The 22,535-nt window shown below is 36.0% G+C and overlaps 1 protein-coding gene across 1 annotated transcript in view; it reads left to right on the forward strand.

Moving 5' to 3' along the window:
* The window catches only part of ABI3BP (ABI family member 3 binding protein), a 138,300-nt gene that overhangs the window by 91,026 nt on the left and 24,739 nt on the right, over positions 1-22,535 (forward strand). Inside the window, exons 37-48 of the mRNA XM_058044929.1 lie at positions 1,116-1,190; positions 2,028-2,102; positions 3,363-3,437; positions 4,062-4,136; positions 5,770-5,844; positions 6,475-6,549; positions 7,032-7,106; positions 9,348-9,422; positions 10,527-10,592; positions 10,913-10,987; positions 16,285-16,380; positions 20,428-20,538. Coding sequence (XP_057900912.1) covers positions 1,116-1,190; positions 2,028-2,102; positions 3,363-3,437; positions 4,062-4,136; positions 5,770-5,844; positions 6,475-6,549; positions 7,032-7,106; positions 9,348-9,422; positions 10,527-10,592; positions 10,913-10,987; positions 16,285-16,380; positions 20,428-20,538 — 948 coding nt within the window. The remainder of the gene's footprint in view (positions 1-1,115; positions 1,191-2,027; positions 2,103-3,362; positions 3,438-4,061; positions 4,137-5,769; positions 5,845-6,474; positions 6,550-7,031; positions 7,107-9,347; positions 9,423-10,526; positions 10,593-10,912; positions 10,988-16,284; positions 16,381-20,427; positions 20,539-22,535) is intronic.

Raw genomic sequence — 22,535 nt, forward strand, 5'->3', positions numbered from 1 at the left:
CCAGACCCAGTATGGGCATCCAAGGTACATGGAGTATTAGATGGTGCTGGTGAAGAGGTGGCCAGAGAGACAACAACTCAGGTTCCTTTTCTCCCCAGTAAGTCTGCACCTATTGTTTGAACAAAACCCTTGAAATAAGTCAGGAAAGAGTACAAAGCTGAAGGTAAAAAAATAACCACCCACAGTCTCTTTGTGGCTTTTACAAAAACTTCAGATATTTGGGATCTGTTCTGTATTAGAGCTGTTACCTTGAACTGGAGGAAACTCTGTGGAACATAATACTTGGATGTTGAGTTTCAGGGAGGAGTGACTATCTGTCATCAGCCCTAGCAGGGATGGTATGAGTATTGTGGAGACAGTGATTGTTCTTGGTAGTACTTTGGTTTTGTTGTTTTATTATGCTAATGCAGTTCTGGAAACAATTAGATTCAGAACTGAGAAACCAAAGGCAACAATAGGTAATGATGCTTTCTTGTTTGAATGGTCACATCGTCTTTCTTCTTCATCACAAATTGTTAAAAGCAAACCTGAAAAAAATTGTCATCTTTCTTTGCATGTTCCTTAATAATTTAACTGTCAAGGTTCTCGGTGTCTTCTTATTTTCTATAAAACAAATGAGGAGAATCCTTGGTTTTTTCAAGTTGTTATGCACGTAAGATAGGAAAATTCCTTCAATATTTAATGGTAAGAAGCAGAGGGCAGATCAGAACAGGATCCTTATTATATGTTTTTAGTCATCCTCTGGAGATAGCACCATTGGCAGTGCAGAGCACCATGGGTGGGCAGAGCTGCATCCTGAAAGCTTTCTTTCTCTTCCTCTTTCTTTTTCTTCCCTTCCCCTCCAGTTTTATGAATTGAAATTCAATCCTTCATAGCAGACTGGAAAATAATTCTGTTCCATTCAAACCTCAATTTCACTGTCAGAGCACAATCACTTCATTAATCCTGGGTCATATGATTGCTTGAGGCAGATCCATTTGACTAAGGCATTTTTGTCACTTGAATTTGATATTGTGAATCATTCCAGGACTACACCCATTACAGAGCAGTTTATTTATATTTGAAGCTACTTACTACTTTAATAATGCTTAACCCAGTTTCTTTCTTTCTTTCAGCTTCTAAAGATATATATCACAGGCCTTCCAAACCTAAAACATCACCCAGTCCACGTGTTCCTCCAACCAGAGCAAGTAAGCTTATCAATATTTTGTCCTTTAGTGCATGAAAGTTTTGTCACTTTGATAATGCTCAAAATGGATGAGTTCTGTGAAGATACAGAGATACTTATTGTCTAGGCTGTGCTTCACTGCCATAATAAAATTTTGCTATACAGCTGTCATTGAACATAATCAGCTGGATATTTGTACATGTCAATGACACACAGTGGAGATATGTGTGTTAGCACTCGTCCTTAGCCCTTGCACACAGGAAAATCTGCATTTTGATTTCCTTAATATCTGTATTTTTTAGTTGCTTCTTTAAAAGTGTAAAATTACAGTACTTTTTTGTTCCCAAAACTTTGGATATAGCTCTGTCAATTTGAAAATTACAGGTAAATTTCCATGTTTCTTCTGCTTTGACTTGTTTGCTGAGGATTTTTTTTTTTTTTTAATGCAAAGTTGATTTAAATGAGCAGCAGGTTTTTGGAATATGAAACACTTGTGAAGCACAACTATGAAGTGTTAGAACTACAGCAGTTTAGTCTGTAAAAATCTGTGTTTGTTATTGCTGTTAGGAGTGGGGAGTTGATCTGACCCTGCACTGTAAAAGTCACTTTTTCTTTAGTCTCTGCACTGGCATTTTATTGATTGCACTAACAGGAGATCTCTTTGGGATTATTTTAAAATGACAGAAATAATCCCTAAAAAATTTCTTATCAGAAAACAAATCTTCTGATTCAGCAGAAAAGTTGAAAGACATATGTTAAATCATCATCCTCAACAATGTGTTCAAAACTTTGCACATCTTCATAAGTCAAAGAATCATCATCTTCAAAAATAAATTCAAAACTTTGCTCATTTCCACAGGTCCCAAAGAAAGTTGGCGTGTCCCTTCCAAGCCCAGGGCATCACCAAGTCCGGATGTCCCATACACAAAACCTGGTACACATTGTTCTTTTGTTGTGGTTGAATATCCAGGGTTCTTTTGGGTTGTCTTTCCTCAGCAAACCAAGGGCTGATTAACATTTCTTCACATTGCAAATATGTTCTCTGATGATTATTAAATATGTGGTTCCAGGAAAACAGAGCTGATTTCTGTTTTTAATGTCTGAGTTTTAGTAGTAGCCTCTGCTTTTTAGCCACAAGACATCTATCACAGCTGAATAATCTGTACAGCAGGGTAGACAACACAGAAACATCATGAGAAGTTGGAAGAACTTGCATCTCTTTTGTGCCTGTCAAAAGGTGCTTGGAGAAAAACCTATTTGAGGGCCTTAATGTATGACTCCAAATATCTCTAACTGAAACACTCATAGGTTTGTGTGACCTGGTAATGGAATGTCACCCTCAAAAATAAACTTAAAGGGATTTACATACTAATGAATGACCAAACCTCTGTAACTTCTAACAGTTCTGAGAGTATCTCTTGAACATTATTTTGAGTGAGTGTATATTCACTAATTTTACAAAGAAAAGCAAAAAAAAAAAAGAATGTGGTCCAAATTGAAAACAAGCCAGTTACGCCAAAGGGAGTATTTTTACCACTAACTTATACTCACCACTAACTCTGTGCATCTTGTTGTTTTTATGGAGTTTTAGCAGTACATTTACAGTTGAACAAAAAAAGACAGCAGCAGGTGAATTTGTTACCTTGAGCTGGTCATTATTATTTTTTCAGTACTCCTTGGGCCAATGTTTATATATCACTAGTCTGTTTTTCATATAATGTGTTTGTGGTTTTGAATTGTTCTCTTTTCTACTAATTGAACTACATTCTACTCTGTTGCAGTTATTGAAAGATTCCTAGCTGGTTTTTTGTCTTCACATAAAATTTCTTTTTCTGTCACACATGATATAATTCCTTTGAATTCCTCCTTGTAGGAGACAAGCACACCATGGGTATTGCAGTTCTGAAATACAGAACTACCTTCCCTGTAGCTGTCTGTGCTCTTTCTGGCTTTGTTGCTTGACTCCAGATTTTGCTTACCTGATTAATTTTCCGTTCATGTTTTCATTCAGGATTTTGTTTTCTCTTGAATTCCTGACATGTATCTGACCTGTTCTTGATGTGTATCTGACACTCAGTTTTTCAGGCTGTCATGCAGGGATTGTTTTTCTTTGCAAGCATGAGACATGCAGTGCCTGTGCAACAAACCTAATTTTGTCAAAGTATAAACCCTTAAAACAGTTCTTTTCTTTCAGCTGTTAAAGAACCACATCATATTCCTTTTAAACCTAGAACAACTCCCATCCCGGATGCTCCATACAGGAGGCCTGGTAAATTATCTGGTCTTTTTGAAGCTTCAGTGGATAATTGAACAATTGCTTTTGGGGTGGCAATGGGGGGAATAATCATCAGTGCATCAGCTGTCGCCTGGTTATTATTCTAGGTTAAGAAATCTTTGCAGGGATGCAATTAAATATGACAGAAACTTCAACAGTTCAAGAGTTTTTGTATTTTATGCAGATATTAACAGAAGAAATAGTATCAACCTATATGTTTTAATCAAGGATAAAAAGTTATTTGTAGCTTCTATCTGAGCAACACATTTTAATAGTGTGCACCATGTTTTGGAAGCTTTTATGAGAAAAACCTCCTAACACTGTTGCAATGCTTTTTCTTTATACATGCATTTTTACCCAGATTAGAGTGAGGATTCCCTTCAATTATATTTTGCTTAGGTGACTCCCCATCATAAATCCAACTGATCTATGTAATATAATCAGTGATTTCACTGAGGGTTTGTTGCTGCTGTTTCCTAACCATAAATTTCTGAGGGTAAATGCTATAACATCCCTTTCCTGTTGTATACAGTATAGTGCTGAAAGGATTTTTGAGAAAAAGAGGAAAGGGAGATTCCTTTCGTTATTCAGATAATTTATTGACATTTTTTCCAACAGAGATTCTTCCAACCTTTGATGAACGAGATACAACTATGATTCCTCATATTCCTGAAAGAACAAGGGCAATATTTGGTAACTGTTATTTCATAAATAATTATTCTATTTTACACTTTTTTAAGAGAATATCATCTTAGAGAGAGCTTATTATATTTTATTAAAAGCTAATAATGAAATATTGCTCTTCTTGTAGATACTTACTTGATCTTTGGTCTTGATAAGGGTAATGATGCATGAGCTCATTTACTTTCAAAGGTCCTTTTCCTCCTCTTCTAGCCTTTCCAGTCAGGATGATGCAATTCCTCCAGATGTTATCTATTTTCTAGTAAAAGGGAACTTTGTGAAGCATCACTATCTGCTCTTTAAATAGAGTCACAGTATATTCTAGGCTGGAAGGGACCCACAAGGATCATCAAGTCCAACTCTGAAGTAAACTGGCTCATCACAACCCTTGCATTATCACCATGCTCTAACCAACTGAGTTAATGCCCTGTTCTTCATGTGAATTATGGTTGTTTTCATTCTAAAATACTCTTCTTCTTCACCCCTCATGGTTTAATTTTAGAGAAAAATTTTAATATATCAACAATGACATAGTCTCCAGAGCAGCTATCTAAATAGCTCCAGAGCAGACTGTCTAAATCCCACTCTACTACTTGAAACCATCCTCTCTGCTTTCTTCAGTTATCCATGTTGGGAAGACTTGCTTAAATACATGAAACCTTAGCTGAGTGTTCGTCTTGTTAGATTGTCACTTGTGGACCAAGTAAGGGTCACTGAACCCAGCACTATCTGGGAGCAGGAGCATTGCTTGAGCAATCGTTGTTCAACCAGTTTTCTGTCCCCAGCTTCAGAGACAGACCTTGACTGTGATTTTTTGAGAATGAAATAGTATATATTTTCTGAGAATGAAATATTAATAGGCATTTTATAATCTTCAAACTATGTTTCTTTTCTTTTTGAGGAAGAGGAAATTAAAACTGCTTTTAAACATGTTTCTATTTCAATTTATATTCCCTGTATGCAGTGATACTTAGGTTAGTATTCTTTCAGTATCTGTTCATCAATGAACAGATAGGCATTTATGAAGTAGGTGCTCTGTTGTAAACACCTGAGCTACCTGAGCAAGAGTCAGATGCAGAAAATGATTCTTCAGAGCAAGAGGGATGAAAACTGCACAGGCTAAGGCAGATCATTTTGGACCTCTCACATTGATGTAGACCACAGACTAAAAAGTGCTAAGATAACCTTTTGCAGTAAATGATTCCTAATTTTAGTTACACAATTTTTTTATCTGTATAGTGTGAAGATAACAATATTAAATCATTCCAACATAAGAACAAAATAATTTAAGTTAAAAATCAGTTTGACACAAATGTTCCAGTAAAAAAGAAATCCTGCCCTCATCTACTCATATGGGGCAGATGAGGAAGACACAGGTTACCACTGTCTATTTTTGTCCTATTACCATATGATGATGTATATTCCAGACTGCTTGATGCAAAGCTAAAAATTTGTATATATTTTTACAAGTCTTTTGGCATAAGTGGCCATTTAACTTGTTTTCCTTTCTTTGCAGGAATTCCAGCTTTCATAATAACATAATTTGCCTTATTCTAGATCAGATCATAGTTATGTTCCCCGTGTGCTGTGAAAAGCAGTGGGTTTTTTTCATTATTGTTTTGGGCGCTTTCTGTTTTTATTCCAGCTCCAACTGAAAAACCATTCATTCATACCAAACGAAAAACAACTGAAAGACCAAGAGTGCCATACACCAGACCTGGTAATGGAGGCATTATTTTAATTTGGTGTTCAATCATTCTTTCCCCAAGTATCAGGTTTTGTGCTTCTTAATGGGATTATCCCTAGCCAGTTTTGTGGTGAAACAAATGCATTACACTTCAGATAATCAATCCAAAATAAGCCAAAACTGCACTATAAATAATAGTAATATATGTATAATATATATCATGGTATTCCTCTGTCTATTAGACATAGCAAATGATGACTGGAATGTAGTAGTGTGGGTATTGACAAATTTCAGTGCCTAGGCAGACTGAGTTCTCTGTGATTACTGGTAATCTTGGGTACTCTGTGAACAGTTTTTGTTAATCTTTTCTTAAAATGCAGCAGAACTCCTTTACAATGTGCTTGTGCAGTTAGCTACAGACATTGTCTGCTGTACTGAAATGAAAATAGCTTTAAAAATGGTTCTGGAGGGCTGTGTGCTTTCCCATTTTTGATATAAATATATAGCAGAAGTTAATAGAGAGATAATTATGTCTGTCAGCAGCTGGTTTTCAAAATATTCTGCTACTCCTTAGTTTGGGACATTTTACAGGTTTTAGCAAATGCTGCTTTGTTTGGATTACAGATAAATATTCTAAGATTTTTCACATTTTCTCCTTAACAGCAATATATCCGACAACTCCGCAACCAATTTTTACAAAATCTTCTACCACCACTGGTCGGTCAAGGGCAACGATGGGTAAATAAGTTTCCTTAACATTAAGATGCAGGTATTTCTGATTTTTCAGTGGAGAAATTTCTAGAGAACATGCTCCAATGTGGTATTTATATAACACCATTCCACTATCCGTCATTCTGCTGCCACGTGCATATGTCTTAGGATACAGAGGATTCTCATTTCTATTTGTCAAGTAAAGCAAAAATAGCATACAACTTATGTCTGATCAGAAGTCTGTATTTGTCAGATCTCCAACCAGAAGTCAGTGGCCTCATTTTTCTTTTAGAGCAAGAATTTTAGCCCCTAACTCAACTTATCCTACAGCACACTGCTGGGACTTTTCTGTGTTTTGGCTAGTGGTTTTGTTTCAGGTTCCAGAAAGCCATGGAATTGTTATTGTCTTTTTTTCAGGCATTTGAGGCATGCATTTTTTGTGGGCTAAGTATGGCATTGGATCATGACTCCTGAAGACTACAATAATAATCTTTTTCCTTTTCTTTCAGCTCCAAAAGAAACACTGCTCATTCCTTCCAAATCCAAAACATCTGTTGGGCCAGAAGTACCACAAACTAAACCTGGTAATTTACAGTTTGTAACTTTAGAAGTCTTACTGTGGCACTGCCTTAGTTATATTTCTGCTGTCACTGAGTTTTGTGGTCATGGGGTATGCATAATAAGTAGACAGAATTTTGTGTCATTGTTCAGCTGAGAACTTGTTCATAAATTATATCAAAGTGAATGCCCAAGAATTGGATCAGTTTCCATGGAAAGAAGTTGAATGGGCTTAGTAGCCATCAAAAAATGTGAGAAATTTAATTAATTTTAATAAAAATATATTTCTGTGCTTACATTCAAAAAAAATTATTTTGTTTTGGGGAATTTTGTTTATCTAAAAACATGTGATTCAATTTCTCAAGTACTTTTCAAAATCTGTATACAGAGTTTCAGTCCAAGATATTTGACATGCTAAGAGTAGAAGTGCCTTCAATAGCAGTGATTTTTGCAGTAACCATGGCACATTCAGGGATGCACATCTATAGTGAAGGGTGATGATATCTGAGCTTTAGCACGAGGTGATCTATTTCAATAGAAATTGCTAAGGAGGAAAGGAACAGCAGAAAAATACAGTTAGGTGAGGAGAGACTACATGTCTATAAGAGCAGCTCCTGAACTTTCCTTCTCTCTGATCTAACCTCTGAATTGATAAAATTTTATTCTCAGACAAATAGCTTAATCAGTTGTTTAGTAATTTCCTCCCAACTTGTTTCTCCTTGCCCATTTTTTATGGTGAAAGAGATTCCACTATTCATTCAAGAACTATATTCTATCTATACATACACCATATGTACATATATATTACTGTGTACATCAAACTGAACAGTCCAGGAAAAAGATTTCTTTTCTAAATGCCTTGTTTTGACAGGCTGTTCAATAACAAAGTTAGATTTTTAGTCACAGTTGAATAAGAGCTATTTGCAATCATGTCATAGTTAACAAGTGCCATCTTTTGGTACCACTACAAATTTAGTTTTAGGGAAAGAATTTCAGAGAACAGAATTTAGAGGCTTATTTTTTGCCTTTTAAAAAAATATAAAATTTATATATAAAGTCTAAATCATTATAAAGGTGCATATGCAAAACAAGCTACTGGTAGGAAAAACTGTAAACAAACTTTTTTTGGTGAATATACGTATTTCACAGTATATTTTACTGTGAAATATAAATGGCACCTTTCAGCAACTGCTCCTTATGCCAGTAAGGAGGTTATTTTCCAGCTTCCATATTCTTACCTTATTTCTTATTTATTTTACCTTATTTTCTTATTTATTGAAAGACAAAAGTCATGTAGTGTGTGCCTCTGCCTGCCAGTCTGTCCTTTTCATCCGATAACTTAGAGACCTTTTAATTAATTCATTCAAATTTGAGTGAGGTCTGAAAAATAAATACATTACTCATAGCTTCTAGAATTTTCTTTTGAGAAGTGTAAATTAATCAACAAGTATGAGAAAGACCAAAGACTGTCAGAACTCCAGGTTTAGGGCAAGTGTTCTGAAATTAGTGGGGGCCCAGCAGAATGCTTGTACTGTCTGGTTGTCAGCATGAAAATACATCCAGACTAATCAGAATGTGCCTGTCTCATGTCTGTTCAAATTGCCCTAGCAGATGTGCAGATAGGATTTTAGGAAACAATGGAGAGAGAGATCCTTCATGAAATCCAACTTCTTTAATTTGCCTTCTCACAGAACAATGGTTTATTTTTTATAGCTCCAAGGGCAACACACCTGGGATCAATTAACCTTGTAACAGTTCATGTTGTTGATGGGTCCAAAATAACTTTGGGTAATGAGAATATTGCATCAGTTTATTTTTCATCAATCTTTACTTTCTCTGCTTTTGCTATATGGCTAAACCTACAGTTTAATCAAAAGAAAAACTTTCATGTATCTTTGTCATGTTCATTTGTTAGTTACAGTCCAGTGCATGTAAAAAATGTTGCTGGTTTTAATTTTCCAGTCATTTTTCTTATTCATGTGATTCTTTGTAGAAATAAGTATTACATGTACAAGGCTGAGGAGTCACATATAAAGGCATTGCCTTATCATCTTTTCTGGTTTTGTCTGACTTACTAATGACACATGTCTTACCAGACTTGAAAAGTCTTTTACATGTATAAAAGCATGATTTTCAGCCAGATTTCTAGCACTGACTCTTTTGTTTATGATTTGCACAGACAGTTTGAATTTCCTTTCCATCTGTGATGTCTTATGTTTAAAAGGAAATCATTTGCATTTGCTAAGCAGTAATATGTCCATTTTCAGTTCCCAATGAAACATACCACATTTCACCCAGGCCCAAAATTGGTCAAGCAACTGAAATTCCTTGGTTTGATACAGGTAATTTTTTAAGACTTTCTTAAGTTGTGGTGTTGAGAGTCTATAGATCTTAAGTAAAATCAGTACGGTTTAATAGTCTGTTCATTATTACCTTTAAAACTGCTTCAAATACGCAATATGAAAATTTATTTTTCCCCTTATCAAATATTTTAGTTTATTGCTCTGAAAATGGGATTTGCACAGTATTGCCTCAAATCTTGAAGATTATGTGAAGTTTTTAAACCATATTAGAGCTGTGTATTGGATGCTCATGTATATAGTGTTGCAAACATTGATGCCGAGTTTCAACTTTTTTTTACAAAATCTAAATCTGTAAAACATCCCCAATCTAAATGTTAAAAATGAGTAATATGTTCTGGCCTGTGTTTTCTCCGATGCTTTGGAGAGGCTGGATTAAGTGTTATGGGTCGAACATTTATTTGTCCTGACTATCAAATAGCCAGCTCTACTTAAAAAACCTGATTTACCGACGTTGCTAATTGGGCGCATGGTAACAGTGACTATTGCTTATGCTTTCAGCTTCCACAGATCCCATAACATCTAGGGTGTCAAAATTATTTTGCAAGTGAAAGGCAACAATAAAAAAAGGTTGAGGGCTTCTGATTTCAGCCTTGCTGAAGACACTGTTCTTCAGCTGCCCTGCACAGTGTCTGCATTGAATGCTCCCAGTTGTTTTCTCAGCAATATTTTAATGTCTCATAGTTTTATCTAAGTCTTTGGTTTGGGGGGTTTCAGTTCAGTGTTTTATTTTGAGGTTTTTTGTTTGTTTGTTTTTTACAGAACCTAATTAAATGTCTTAAGGCCATGGATACCTTGCAGAGCTAACTCTGTATCCATATACAGTTGGGTAACTGGCTGTAAATATTTTACATCTTTTTCCTAAACCTACATATGAATGTAACTGGTCAGACTGCATGATGGAGCCATCTGGCCACTAAAGAAACTAGCATTTTCCACATGCATTTTGGATTAGTTCTCATAGAACTCTCATGTGTCCATTTTGCTGTATCACATTGGTGCATGGACCTTTTTGTCTGGCAAATTGCACTGCACTGTCCCTGTTCTGTTACACACAGCATTGAAACAGGACCTTATTTCTTTTAGCACCTCATAAAACTCATCTCCCTTCTGCAAGACCGCAGCCTACGGATAAACCACAGACCAGACCTGGTAATAATTGTTTATTCAGTCTGGGATGGGGAGGAGATTAAATAGTTAATTAATTTTATCTATTCTTAGTGGAATTTTAAGTATTGCTGGGAGGGAAAAAAGGGGATAATTTTCAATCAATTAATAAGTCTAGTGGTAAACCCTTTCCAAATCAGAAAAAAAAAATTAAACCAAAAATACGTGTGTCATCACAGCAGGTTTTATTTCTTCTCTAGTGTGGAATTCTTGGCATCACATAGAAGTCTGTTGGGTACTCTTCTCATGGAACTTCTTTCTTTTTTTCTTCTTTTTCCTTTTCTTCTTTTTAAACTCTCTTACAGCTTTTAGGAGAACCACACTACCACCACTAAGAACAAGAGCACCTGGACTGCCAAAGTGGATTATGCCAACAACAGGTAGAGTTCTGGGTTTGGGGTGTTTTTTTTTAATTTATCAATAAAAGACTGGAATGTGGCTTGCCCAAGTCATCTTGAGCCCTGCAAAATATCTCACTGTGTTTTATTCTAGAATTTCATTCCTCAGAGTGGAATGTGTAATTGCTTCTACTGATCTTGTCATACAATTCCTGAGGGTGATTATGAAATTATATTGGCACTCAGTCTGTGTAAATTTACAGGTTTATTACTGTGTGGCTACTCTTCACTAATGCTTTCTAGATGTCAGATCCACAATAAGTTCTGGAAAATGCTCCATTGAAAAAGATCACCCATTTGTTTGAGCCCAAGTCAGGAGACTTGGTAGGGAAGCCTTAAAGCCATGGATCTCTCTAGTTACTGCCTGTGCCCGTGGTGTGTTCACATCAGACCTGCTGACACTCAGACCACGCAGTGTTTGGACTGTGCAGTATTCAGGCTTGGATACTTCAGCATCACAAAATTCCATGTTGGTGGATGGCAGGCAACAGTGAGAGCTTCAATTTACATATCCTTAACCAACAGATAAAAAATGTCCCTAGCCACAAAGATTTATTAAAAGTACATGTCTTCTTGGGGGAAAAATAATTTCTGCTTTTTCAGTTGGTCTTGATTTTTCCATCCAATCAACATAATATTTTCAGTGATAATTCATAATGAATCCATTTTTTTTCTTTCCTAGAGCATTGATTTATTACATCAATACAAATAGCATTGGAGATTATTTTTTATACAGCCATTGATTAATTAAATATTAAATTAAATTAAATTAAATCTTGTACCAACAGTACAAGTTTAAAATAATAAATAATATAAATAAATAAATTATGTATATATTCAAGGCAAACGTTTAGCTGACCACCCACTAAAAGTTCTATTGTCCCATATTATTGCTGGCTTCTGTTACTATTTCTGTGCTAGCTTGATTAGGATAGCCTGAGGGATATTCCATCTATTCTAAACATTTTTTCCTGTGTAATGTTTCTTTCTGCTATATTTGGCAATTTAATACCTGTTGCTGATCATAGAATGACTTCAGCAACTCATTCCTGTACATTTTCACAAGCCCACCATGTTGTTAGAAATGGTAACATTTCTAACATTCTAAAAATTCAGCAGAGATGGTTGTATATTTAAATTTAAATAAATTTAACCTATTTAGAGTATGGCATACATTTCTGTATTACATATGGAGTGAATGCCTTCACTAGAGGTACAAGTTCTTTGACCTTTCATAGTCCTTCTGGTAAATTAAATAAGGCCATCAAATTCCAGACATCAGAGCCAGTTAAAGCATTAATTGCCTGATTTCAGTAGTTGTGGCTCAAAAGGTTTTGTTGCTAACTTGCACTGGAAATCGCCTTATACAAGTGAGCTTTCTTATGTTTGATTACTGGAATAGGAGAATGCCTAAGGTCTCCAGGAGTTATCATATTATTAAATTATGCACTAACACACAATTACATTACACAGCATATTGAGCTTTTTCCCCTCTGGTCATAACCTCAGCAGAAGTATTTGGCAGGTTATTAAAAACACCTGCAAAAAATTAATACATGCTTAGTAAATCAGTAGTATAAGCACAATAGTAGTAAAACCTACATGGAGTTTTGTGTTAATGCTGGTTTAAGTTGCTAAGGTACTGTTTTAAGCAATCATATTGTAAGTGGCCCTCTTGGTGTGCCCATCATTTGTTATTATTTCAATGGCTTTGTAGTAGTGCTTGTTGCCAGGAAGAACTAGAGTTTCATTGTCATAGATTGTGTCAGAAGTCACCACAAAACTACTAATTACTGGGCATGCTATGTGTACTCACTGGTAAATAAGTACCTTCTTTTAGAATTCTTCTGAAAAATGATACTTCCAGTAGTGGTTTCCACTGCCAATGTTAATAAGTATATTTTTTTTCTCTAAGTTAAAGAATCATGCTGTAGATGTCTTTTAGCTAAATTTTGTGTGCTGCCAAGTAAGCCCTTTAAGTCAAAGTATCCAAAATACCAAAGGCCTTTGTTATCTCCTGCCCACTTCTTTGTACCTGCAACCCCACTGCCACAACAGCTCATTGACACGTTTCTGTGAGTCTGCAACTTTCTTCTGAGAAGTGTAAGAGAAATCACCGATGAATTCATACATTTATGTCATCTTGAGAGGGGACTGCAGCTTGTCACAACTTTTCAGTCTGTGCTTTTCTTGATGATCAGTAAGTGAAATCCCAAATCTTCTGTAAGGCAAGTACATCACAGCATTGAGCCAGTGTCTGAGACACAGGGCTGACTGTGCCCACAAAAATAAACTTGCACAAAAAGGAATTCAGGTAACCAATTCAAGAAATCTTCTCTATCTCTCCCAAGCAATGTGCAGTTAATTATCTATTGCAAAAGAATTCCTATGTCTGCAAAAGACACTAGGGAAAGAACTCTATAACCTGGAACCCCAAATCCTACCAGCTGAGCAAAGACAGAAAAGGTTCCTTTTTCACTCTTTCCTGTGGTTGGTTTATCAAAATCCTGAACTTTTGACCTAAGATGATCAGAATTTTTAAGTGGGCTGTTAGGAATATCCTCTATATGTGTAACAATATGTTTTCAGACTTACCTTTAGACATTACATCACTTATTCTTGGATATTCCGTTATTTGGACGCCAGTCACCAGTTTGGATCTTTTCATTCCTTGCTGGACTGGCACTGCTGTTGATTGTACTCCTTTTCTTGCTCCTGGCTGGGCTTGTTAGCCTCAGTGCAAAGATGTTTCACCCCACGCAGGGAGAGTTGGCAGCTGCAGGTGATAAGCAGTGGAATTTGTTTTTTCCAGCACCAGCACATGGGGTTGTGGCTGGTTTCCTGGCAGGCTTCTCAGCCTCACGGCCAGCTCTAGTGCCAGGTGGTAAACTGCACTGTGGAAAGGAGGCAGGGATTGCTTCCTCATGGCTAGCATTCCTTTTAGGTTTTTGTCATGTTTTAGCCATTTTCTCTAGAATGCCATTTTATTCAGATGGCTTTTCATGTTGGTGTATGTAATTTACCTTACTGGGTTGTTTTTTAATTTAATCCTAACCATGTAAATACTGCTCCTGATCTAGTGAGCTTTCTGACAAATGTCAGCAAACAAACTTTGAACAACATTTTTATTTCCCTTGTGAAATGGAGGCATACATGGTTTTCATTAAAATGACCATTAACTTTTTGTTCTGTTTTCTTTTTATTTTTTAAACTGTGTGTGTATAGCCAAGTTCCAGAGGAACTCAAGTATAAAGGTATTACAGTTTATTTTATCAAGAGGACTTTTTTCAATATTTCCCTTTAAATGATCCACCCTCCTAATAGTATTCCTACAATTAAAGACATCAGAACCAGGAGAGGTTGGTTTAACATGTTCCAGACCCCATGAGTCTTTCCAGGAAAAAATATAGAATGAAAAAAAGACTCAAAGACATATGCAAGTAATAGGTCTGTTCTAAATTGTGGCTAAAAGTTTGGATGAACGTGATAAGTGCTTTTAATAAGCAAGTTACATTAGGTAGAGTAAGGCAAATGCTATGACAAATTCAGCAAACTTTGGTTGTGCAGGTACCTTGTGTGAAAACATAAACTTTCATGTAACTTGAAGTACTCAAAATAGGAGATTTTGTCAACATGAAGGTATTGTGGTTTGAAACTTTGACTTATTTTTCAGTACTACTTTACTGATGTCCGAACAGCAGTGCATGTTTCTGAAAAGAAAACAAAATTACTTCTTCCAGCTAGAACATGTGCAATATTTTGTTCATTCTCAGCTGACATAACTCAGAAAATATTAATCTAAATTTGATTCTAAGAAGCAGAAAAGAGATTGGTTTTCTGTAGAGACTGTAGCATGCACAAATAATTTAGGCTTGTTATACACACTTGAGTGATTTAATGTGAATTAGTCAATGTGCAACCACATTTTGTTGATATGTTCACTTAAAAGTGAGCTGAGAAACTAAACTTGCTCTAACTATACCTCATGATGTACAAGATTATTTTTATTTTTTTTAAGGCTGGTGCTGGTCTTCTCATGCCTTTTCTTCCTTGAACATCATTCACATGAAACATTGATTATCACTCTGGTGCTTTGTATAGCTGAAGATCTAATTAATCTTTTTAATTATCTGAAGACAAATTGCAGTTATATAAAACCATAGGTATGATGTGTTCAGATATTTTATACACAGGGACCAAGTCACCTGTGTCCATTTCCCAGCTTCCTGCAAGTCTTACTCCCAGCTTGCTTTAATCTTCAGTAAATTATTTATCATGTATGGACTGTGGATTTATAATGAACATGCAACAAAAAATGGTCAAATATAAAGTAATTGAAAAATTATCTTCTTCACTCCATTAAAATACTAGTGAAATATCAAATCAAATTTAGATCCAGATTATAAATCTATGAAATCTTTAGCTGAAGTGATTAGGTCGTGTTGGAACAGGGTTGGAATTTGATAATTATAATAATATTAAGATTTTTGTTTTAAATATAATAAATTTTAGGGGTTTTTGTCTAACATCCTGAGCAAGGGTGCAGGGAGGTTTTCCCACAAACATGATGAAGCTGCAATGCATCTTATTGCTTTACTGGATAAAGTAAATATACTTACTTTATGTAGAGACAGGATATTAGTTTAACATTCTGGCTGTCCTATAAATACCAGCATGTGAAACAGTTGTTCTGCACCAGGAGTTGTGTTGATCTTTTAATGCCACTTACTTTTTTAAAAATGTGTTTATATAACTTTTAAGTAGGATTTTCTCTTATATGCAGACTGGATATTGTGTATACTTTGTCTCCTGTACTCCAAACATGGTGAATAATTTGGTCCAGAATTGCTCTAACCATTAAATATGGAGGATGACCAGAGATCATATAATGGGGAGAAGAACTTTGTCCTTTGCAAAAATGAATGGACATTTTACTCTTTACACTGAAAAACTAGAATGTTCTCTCAACTCATTTTTCCAAAATAATCTTGGTTTAACTCATCTGTTACCTTTTCATCTTATTAATCTTCTCTTTCCAAATATACTTTACTTGAGGAATGTTTGAACTTAAACTGCAGACTTTGTAGAACCAGATCACTTTCCACTTACCTGAATAAGAAGATAATGGATATGACCAAGTTATCAGTAAAAACATGGATGAGACACTTGTTGGTTTTGCACATGATATCACCTGGAGTTTGAACATATTCAATATACAAATATACCATGACTTGGTGCCACACTGTAGATACTTATTTCATTTTTTTTTTTTTTCACAGATGGCCTTTATACACCTGAGGCTACTCCCAGACCAATTGACATGGATGTCAAAAGACCTCCAGAATATGTTGACACCTGGCAAAGGCCAATTCCTGGTAAGGTTAATAAAACTAAATAACAGAGCAATTTTTAACAGTTGTTATTAAAAATAAAAACACTGCCTTTTCTGCACACAAAGCACCTCCACTGAGAAGAAAAAATAATTCATAATCATCCTCATCAATACACATTCTTGTGGCTTCAGGATTCTACTAAAAGAGATAATAATAATTTATAGTCACAACACAGTCACTTACATATGCTTAGTCACTACATATGGTAGAAATTTTCACCACCAAAGCTGTATCCTTATGGTCTAACAGCTACAATACGTAAGCACTGATTTTTTTAATGCTAATATTTTCCATATAGCAAAGGAGAATCAGGTAAAAGCATAACCAACTTGTACTCCCATGTATGAGGAAGTTTCATTGAATATTTGGATTGTTGGGAAAATTAGAACATTAGGCTTGAAGGAAAATAACAACGTGGAGTAAATCAGGTTACAGGGGTTTTTTACATGTATAATACAAGACTTGTAAGGTTTACTCCTCTAGCAAATCTTGCAATCATGTTTTCAAATCTAAATATTTTAACTGAAACATACATACCACAGGTAAGTACCCTGATGTATAAATAATTTCTCTGTTTCATAAGCATAATCAAGCACAAAATTTGCTTTAGTTGTGGTTTTTTCTGACATAGAAACTGACTGAAAATGGAATCTTTTGTTTTACTCTTGGATTTACTACTCAGCTGCAGATGTTCTTTTTAGGTGGCTTCTTTTTGAGAACATGTTACTGGATTTTAAAACACTAATTTATAAACTGCTGTGTGTCCTAATCCCTGTTGGATTTCCTTTGCACCTAATTTACCTCTACAAAGATAAGAGCCTATCTTGATGGCCAGGTTCTGATGTTTTATCATTTTTTAGTTTATTCAGTCTGACCACTGTACTTTGCAAAGATTAAATCTAGTCTGATGTACTATTAGCAGCAGCTGAAGGCCAAATGCAAAATCAAAATAAGGATGATACTCTGCACTTTTTGTTACTGAATGTCAGGCAGTGGTGTTTCCTTAAGTAAATCCAACTTGTGATTTGCAGAGACTTGAAGGTTTTTTATGCACATAGATTTGGGGGGACATTAAGACCAACTTTTACTTGTTTTATGACATTTGATGTCTAAAGTTAAGCTTTTAGAGCTTTGAGGTCAGTCAATACCTTGAACTGTAGTTATAAAAGGCAGTTGGGTATGGTTGTGAAATTAGCTACTACTGTTTCATAATTTTCTTGTATAACTGGAGTCTCATCTCTCTTCATGTGGCTTTAACATGTATATCAAAATTCATGGAATTGTAGAATGATTTGGGTAAGAAGGAAAGTTTAAAGATCAAAGAGCTCCACTCACCTGCCTTGGGAGGGACACCTTCCACCAAACCAGGTTGCTTCAAGCCCCATCCAACGGTGCCAGGGATGGGACAGCCACAGTTTCTCTGGGCAACCTACTCCAGTGCCTCGCCACCCTCACAGTAAAGAATTTCTTCCTAAAATCTAATCCAAACCAACTCTCTTCCAGTATATATTATTATCTAATATAAATCTACCCTTTAAACAGTTTAAAACTCTCTCTCCTTGTCTCCTACCATTGTTAGAAACCCTTTCTCCATTTCTCTCACAAGCCCTCTGTAAGTACTGCACGTTGCACTAAGGTCTCTCTGGAGCCTTCTCCTCATTAAACAGCCCCAACTCTCTGAGGTTCTTCATAGCAGAAGGGCTCCAGCCCTCTGATGGATTTTGTGGCCCTTCCATGGACTTGTTCTAACAGGTCTCTGTTGTTGTTTTTCTGGAGACCCCCACAGCTGGATGCAGCACTCCAGCAGAGGGGTAGAATCACCTCCCCTGCCCTGCTGGCCACACTCCTTCTGGTGCAGCCCGGGATAAAAATGGCTTTCTGGGCTGTGAGCCCACATTGCTGGTTTGTCTCTAGTTTTTCATTCACCAGTATCCTCAAGTCCATATCTGCAGAGCAGGGCTGTTTATAGTCTTTCATCTAGCCAGCACTGAGACTGGTCATTGCACCCAATCCAGGAGCTAGATTTTGTGCTTGGCTGTAATGGACTTTATGAGGTTTGCATTGGCCCCTACTCAGCCTGCCAGAGTTGTCTGGATGGGATCCTTCCCTCCAATGTCCACTGCACAACCAGCTTGGTATCATCCACAGAATTGCTGAGGGTGCCCCCATTCCCATTCTGTATGTCACCAATAAAGATGTCTGCCCTAAGAGACTGCTCATCCTTCTCTTTCATCAAGAGAGTCTGAGTTAAGGACTCCCAATCCATAAAGAAGCCTAGAGATTAATTAAATAAGAACATTTCACCATGTTGTTGTCCTTACAAGAATCTACACTCATGAAATCCCTAAATTCTGTTGTGCATCCTAACTTACAAGTTCAGTCTCCACACACTGATAATTAGATTTTGTAGCGTCATCGACCAGCACCCAAATCATTGTTGGAAGTAGCAGAAGGGAAAAGTAGGAATTCTTGTTTTTCCAGAGTACACTTCAGTAGATTCTATTGTGACCCAGTACTCTGAATGTTTTGTTTTAGTTATGTGCAACTGTTGTAGTTATGCTGCTCAGAAAATATTATAGAAACCACTGGGAAGTCAATACTTGCACATTTTTACTTCATAAATACCTTGGACAACCCCCCTCTCTAATTATGAGCAGGGGGAAAAGTAATGATGAGTACTACCATATAGTAATATCTAGGATATGATGACATATACACAAAAATGTATTATATTTTTTCTGGCCTTAAGCATATTTTTTTCATCTCCATCTGGAAATTAAGAATTACTATGAAACCTACAAATGCTATTTTCAAAACCACTACATCCTCCTAAATTAGATAGAGCATTATTTTCTGTCTTGATCTGAGTGATTTAAAAAAAATAAATCCACTGTTTTATAAGTGACTACAAGAGTCCAAAAAGGAAAAGAGAAGAGAGAGAGAGAGATGGAGATATTCCTGGTTGCATATTGTAATTATTTCCAAAAAATCTCTCCTAAATCATCTTTGGATTTGCTCCCTTCTCGCCCACAGTCTCTCTATTTATAGGGTGAGCCAAGGACTGATACACAGGACCTGAGGTACCTTATGGTGCCAGTAATTCAGTATCAGGCAACTTGCAGAGTTGTTGACATTGGCAGTCTTATGATAATTATACTACTCTTGAGGATTTTCTCCTTTTAGGTACAAAAAGGCTTTTGTTACATAAATGTGTTGCACATGTCTCCTGGATTTTCTTAAGGAAAGAAGGGCAAAGGTGAATAGTGGAACAAAAATCTTTGCCTTTCCTTTGCATAATAAAATCCTTCATAATTGTCTGGAAAGTACAGTAAAAGGATTTGTAAGTATGAATTAAGGGGCTTATGTTTTCCTTTTATACCTCACTGTCAAAAGAAATTATCAGATAAATGTGGTGGGTACTGGCTAGAGCTGCACATTGAAATAACCAAGTTGGGTGCTTCAGAAATTTCAACAATGGTAATTGTCTTTAGCTGTGTCAGTGTATGAGGTGACAGAAACTTTTTTCAGTTTTGAATGACCTAGAATAAAGTGTTCCTAATGATAATTTCATTTTCTTACACATTTTGCTTCAAGCTGAGGGTGGCCAGTTGTATTAGTCAGAAAGTACAAGAGGTCAGAAATTTTGTGAGTAGGATACTGAAGATGTTTCCTAGCACATTGAGATGGTGTTTGTTGTGTGAAGATGTATCCATTTGAATGCCAAAAATTACTGTCAACAAAAATGAGTAACTACACAGAAAGTGAGTCACTGAAACACTTGTGCAAAATCTCAAAGGAACTACATTTTTTCAGTGTAAACTTTTTGTAAAACTTCATGGCACACAGTTCTCAGAGATTTAAGGCTGAAAATGTAGCTCAGATCGTCTCCTAATCTCACCTCTCCACTTTTGATGTTAAATCAGATATGAAACATTGCTTGAGAAGTCAGAATACAACTTCTAGTGTGTTTCTGCTTTGATGGAATTTGATGTTAAATAATTAATAATGCTGTCTTGTAATGTCATTCAGTGACTCTACCACCTGGCCCTCAGCACCCTCCTATTCCTCCTGCCAGACCTACACCAATGAGAAGAAAACCTCTGCCTCCTAACACCGTCACTGGTAAACCAGGGAGCCCAGGTATTTCAGCCTTTTCAGCATAATCATTTTATTGTGTGTGAGATAAAACTGGCTAGCAGGGTATAGGAGACTTCTATAGCATAGATTTCTTTGATCTGTGATATCTATAGAAACTAGTCTTTTGGAACATACAGGCCTTGTGGTTTTTTGTCTTCTTACAAAAACCTTGTTTCTTTTTTTTCCCCCTAACCTAGTTATATCAAAGTCACACCTAGTAAGGAAGCTGAAAGCAAAATAGCACACTCCAAGTCATCCTTTAAGATCAACCTTAAGAATATTTCTTGTCTACTAATATGATTTTTTGCTCTTTAATGTGCATTTTGGATGGGAGATGTTGACTATCGTGCTTCAGTGCCTAGCTATTTGCTAGCTATTTGTTAACTGGTTATTTGTTATGGAATTGCTTTTATATATATATATGGTACATCCATTAACCACTGCAAAAATGAGCTAATAGTCACCCAGACAACTGACTGCACTGGGAGTCCATTATATATACTGGGAAGTAGAGCAAGCTGAGTTGTTCCATGTGCAGAGTTTAGCTTGATTATTGTGCTATTGATTGTTGTACTCTGGCTTCTCAGTATTGGTTTAATAGGACACAGAAAATGTCACCTTTCCTATTTTATTTTAAGTTAATCCTGAAGCAGGTATTCAGTATCCACATGGATGTTCTGGCAGTGGATTCTATATAAGAATCCTTAGGCTAACATTACTCCACATAGTCAGAAACTATCATTTCCTTAAGCTTAACATTATGACAGCTTTTTTCCTCTTCATATTGATCTCTGTAGTTCCTTGGAGGTACAAAGGTGTTTATACATTAGAATATACAGCTATATATGAATACTCTCTGGATTTCCTATAATGGTTTTTTGTTGTTGTTTGTTTATTTTATTTGGGACTTTATCTGCTATTAAGGTGCTGAAGACCTAAATAATACTTAAGTATTTTGTGTGTCAGATGAGTAGCAAGAATCTCCAGGATGGATGAGACAATCTATATATTTATTCATCAGCAGAGCCAAGATTGAAATACTGTGTCTGTACTTGTTGTTGTTGGGTGGTGTTTCCTTAGCAATAGTTCCCAGAAAACAGAAGACCTCCTCAGTCTTAAACCTGATATATTTTCTTTAGCTTGTATTGGGATCTATACTAATTTGCTCCAGTAAGTGTCTAATTAATTTACCAGTGTTTTGAAATTTCAACAAAATTTTCAATTTTTCCTGACAGTGGAGGCCAGGTTATGTGGTAGTCAGTATTTACCATACCTTCCTAGGCTTTCAAGATGGAATAAATTGCTTAAATGATCTGGTTCTTCCTTGTGGGGACAGTAGATTTTCCTTCTTCTGTGTTTCCTGGTGTTTTATCCAGCTTAGTTTTAAACATTGTAATTTTGTTTCTTCTGGTTCCCTGGAGAGAGAGACAGTTCCACTGTACCAACAGGAAAAATTTGCCTCAATGTTCTTGGATTTTTCCTGTCAGAATTCTGTCCTATTTCTCATTAACACTGTGATTAATTCCTTACTTGCATCTTTCTAACTCATCCAGTGGATATTATGGAAAGGTTTCTATGCAGACATTAAGTCTCCTGAATGGATAAAAAGAAATGGAAATGAGAGTTCCAGAAACTTTGTGAAACTGAACTCTAGCGAGAATATTTCAGATTTCCACTTCATTAAGAAAATTAGTGGAAAGTAGGGATTTTTGTTGCCTTAAACTTGGCTCTCCAGAGTTCTGCCTTCAGTTACCATCATATATGACACATCATATATGTGTCATATATGATGGGGAGGTAACTACATTATGTAGTTCTTGACTCTTCAGAGTTCAGATTTCGCTGTCATATCATGGTTATCTGGGAGTATCTGCATGTTTTATGAATTTAATTCTTGTCTTTTACAGCCATTATGCAAGAAATCAAGACCTTTACCATGGATTGTTTGCCTCTTAGAAACCTGTTTTCTTTATTAGGTGGTAACAGCTGAAGAATAACAG

Source organism: Melospiza georgiana, chromosome 2, assembly GCF_028018845.1.
Source record: "Melospiza georgiana isolate bMelGeo1 chromosome 2, bMelGeo1.pri, whole genome shotgun sequence".
NCBI lineage: Eukaryota > Metazoa > Chordata > Aves > Passeriformes > Passerellidae > Melospiza > Melospiza georgiana.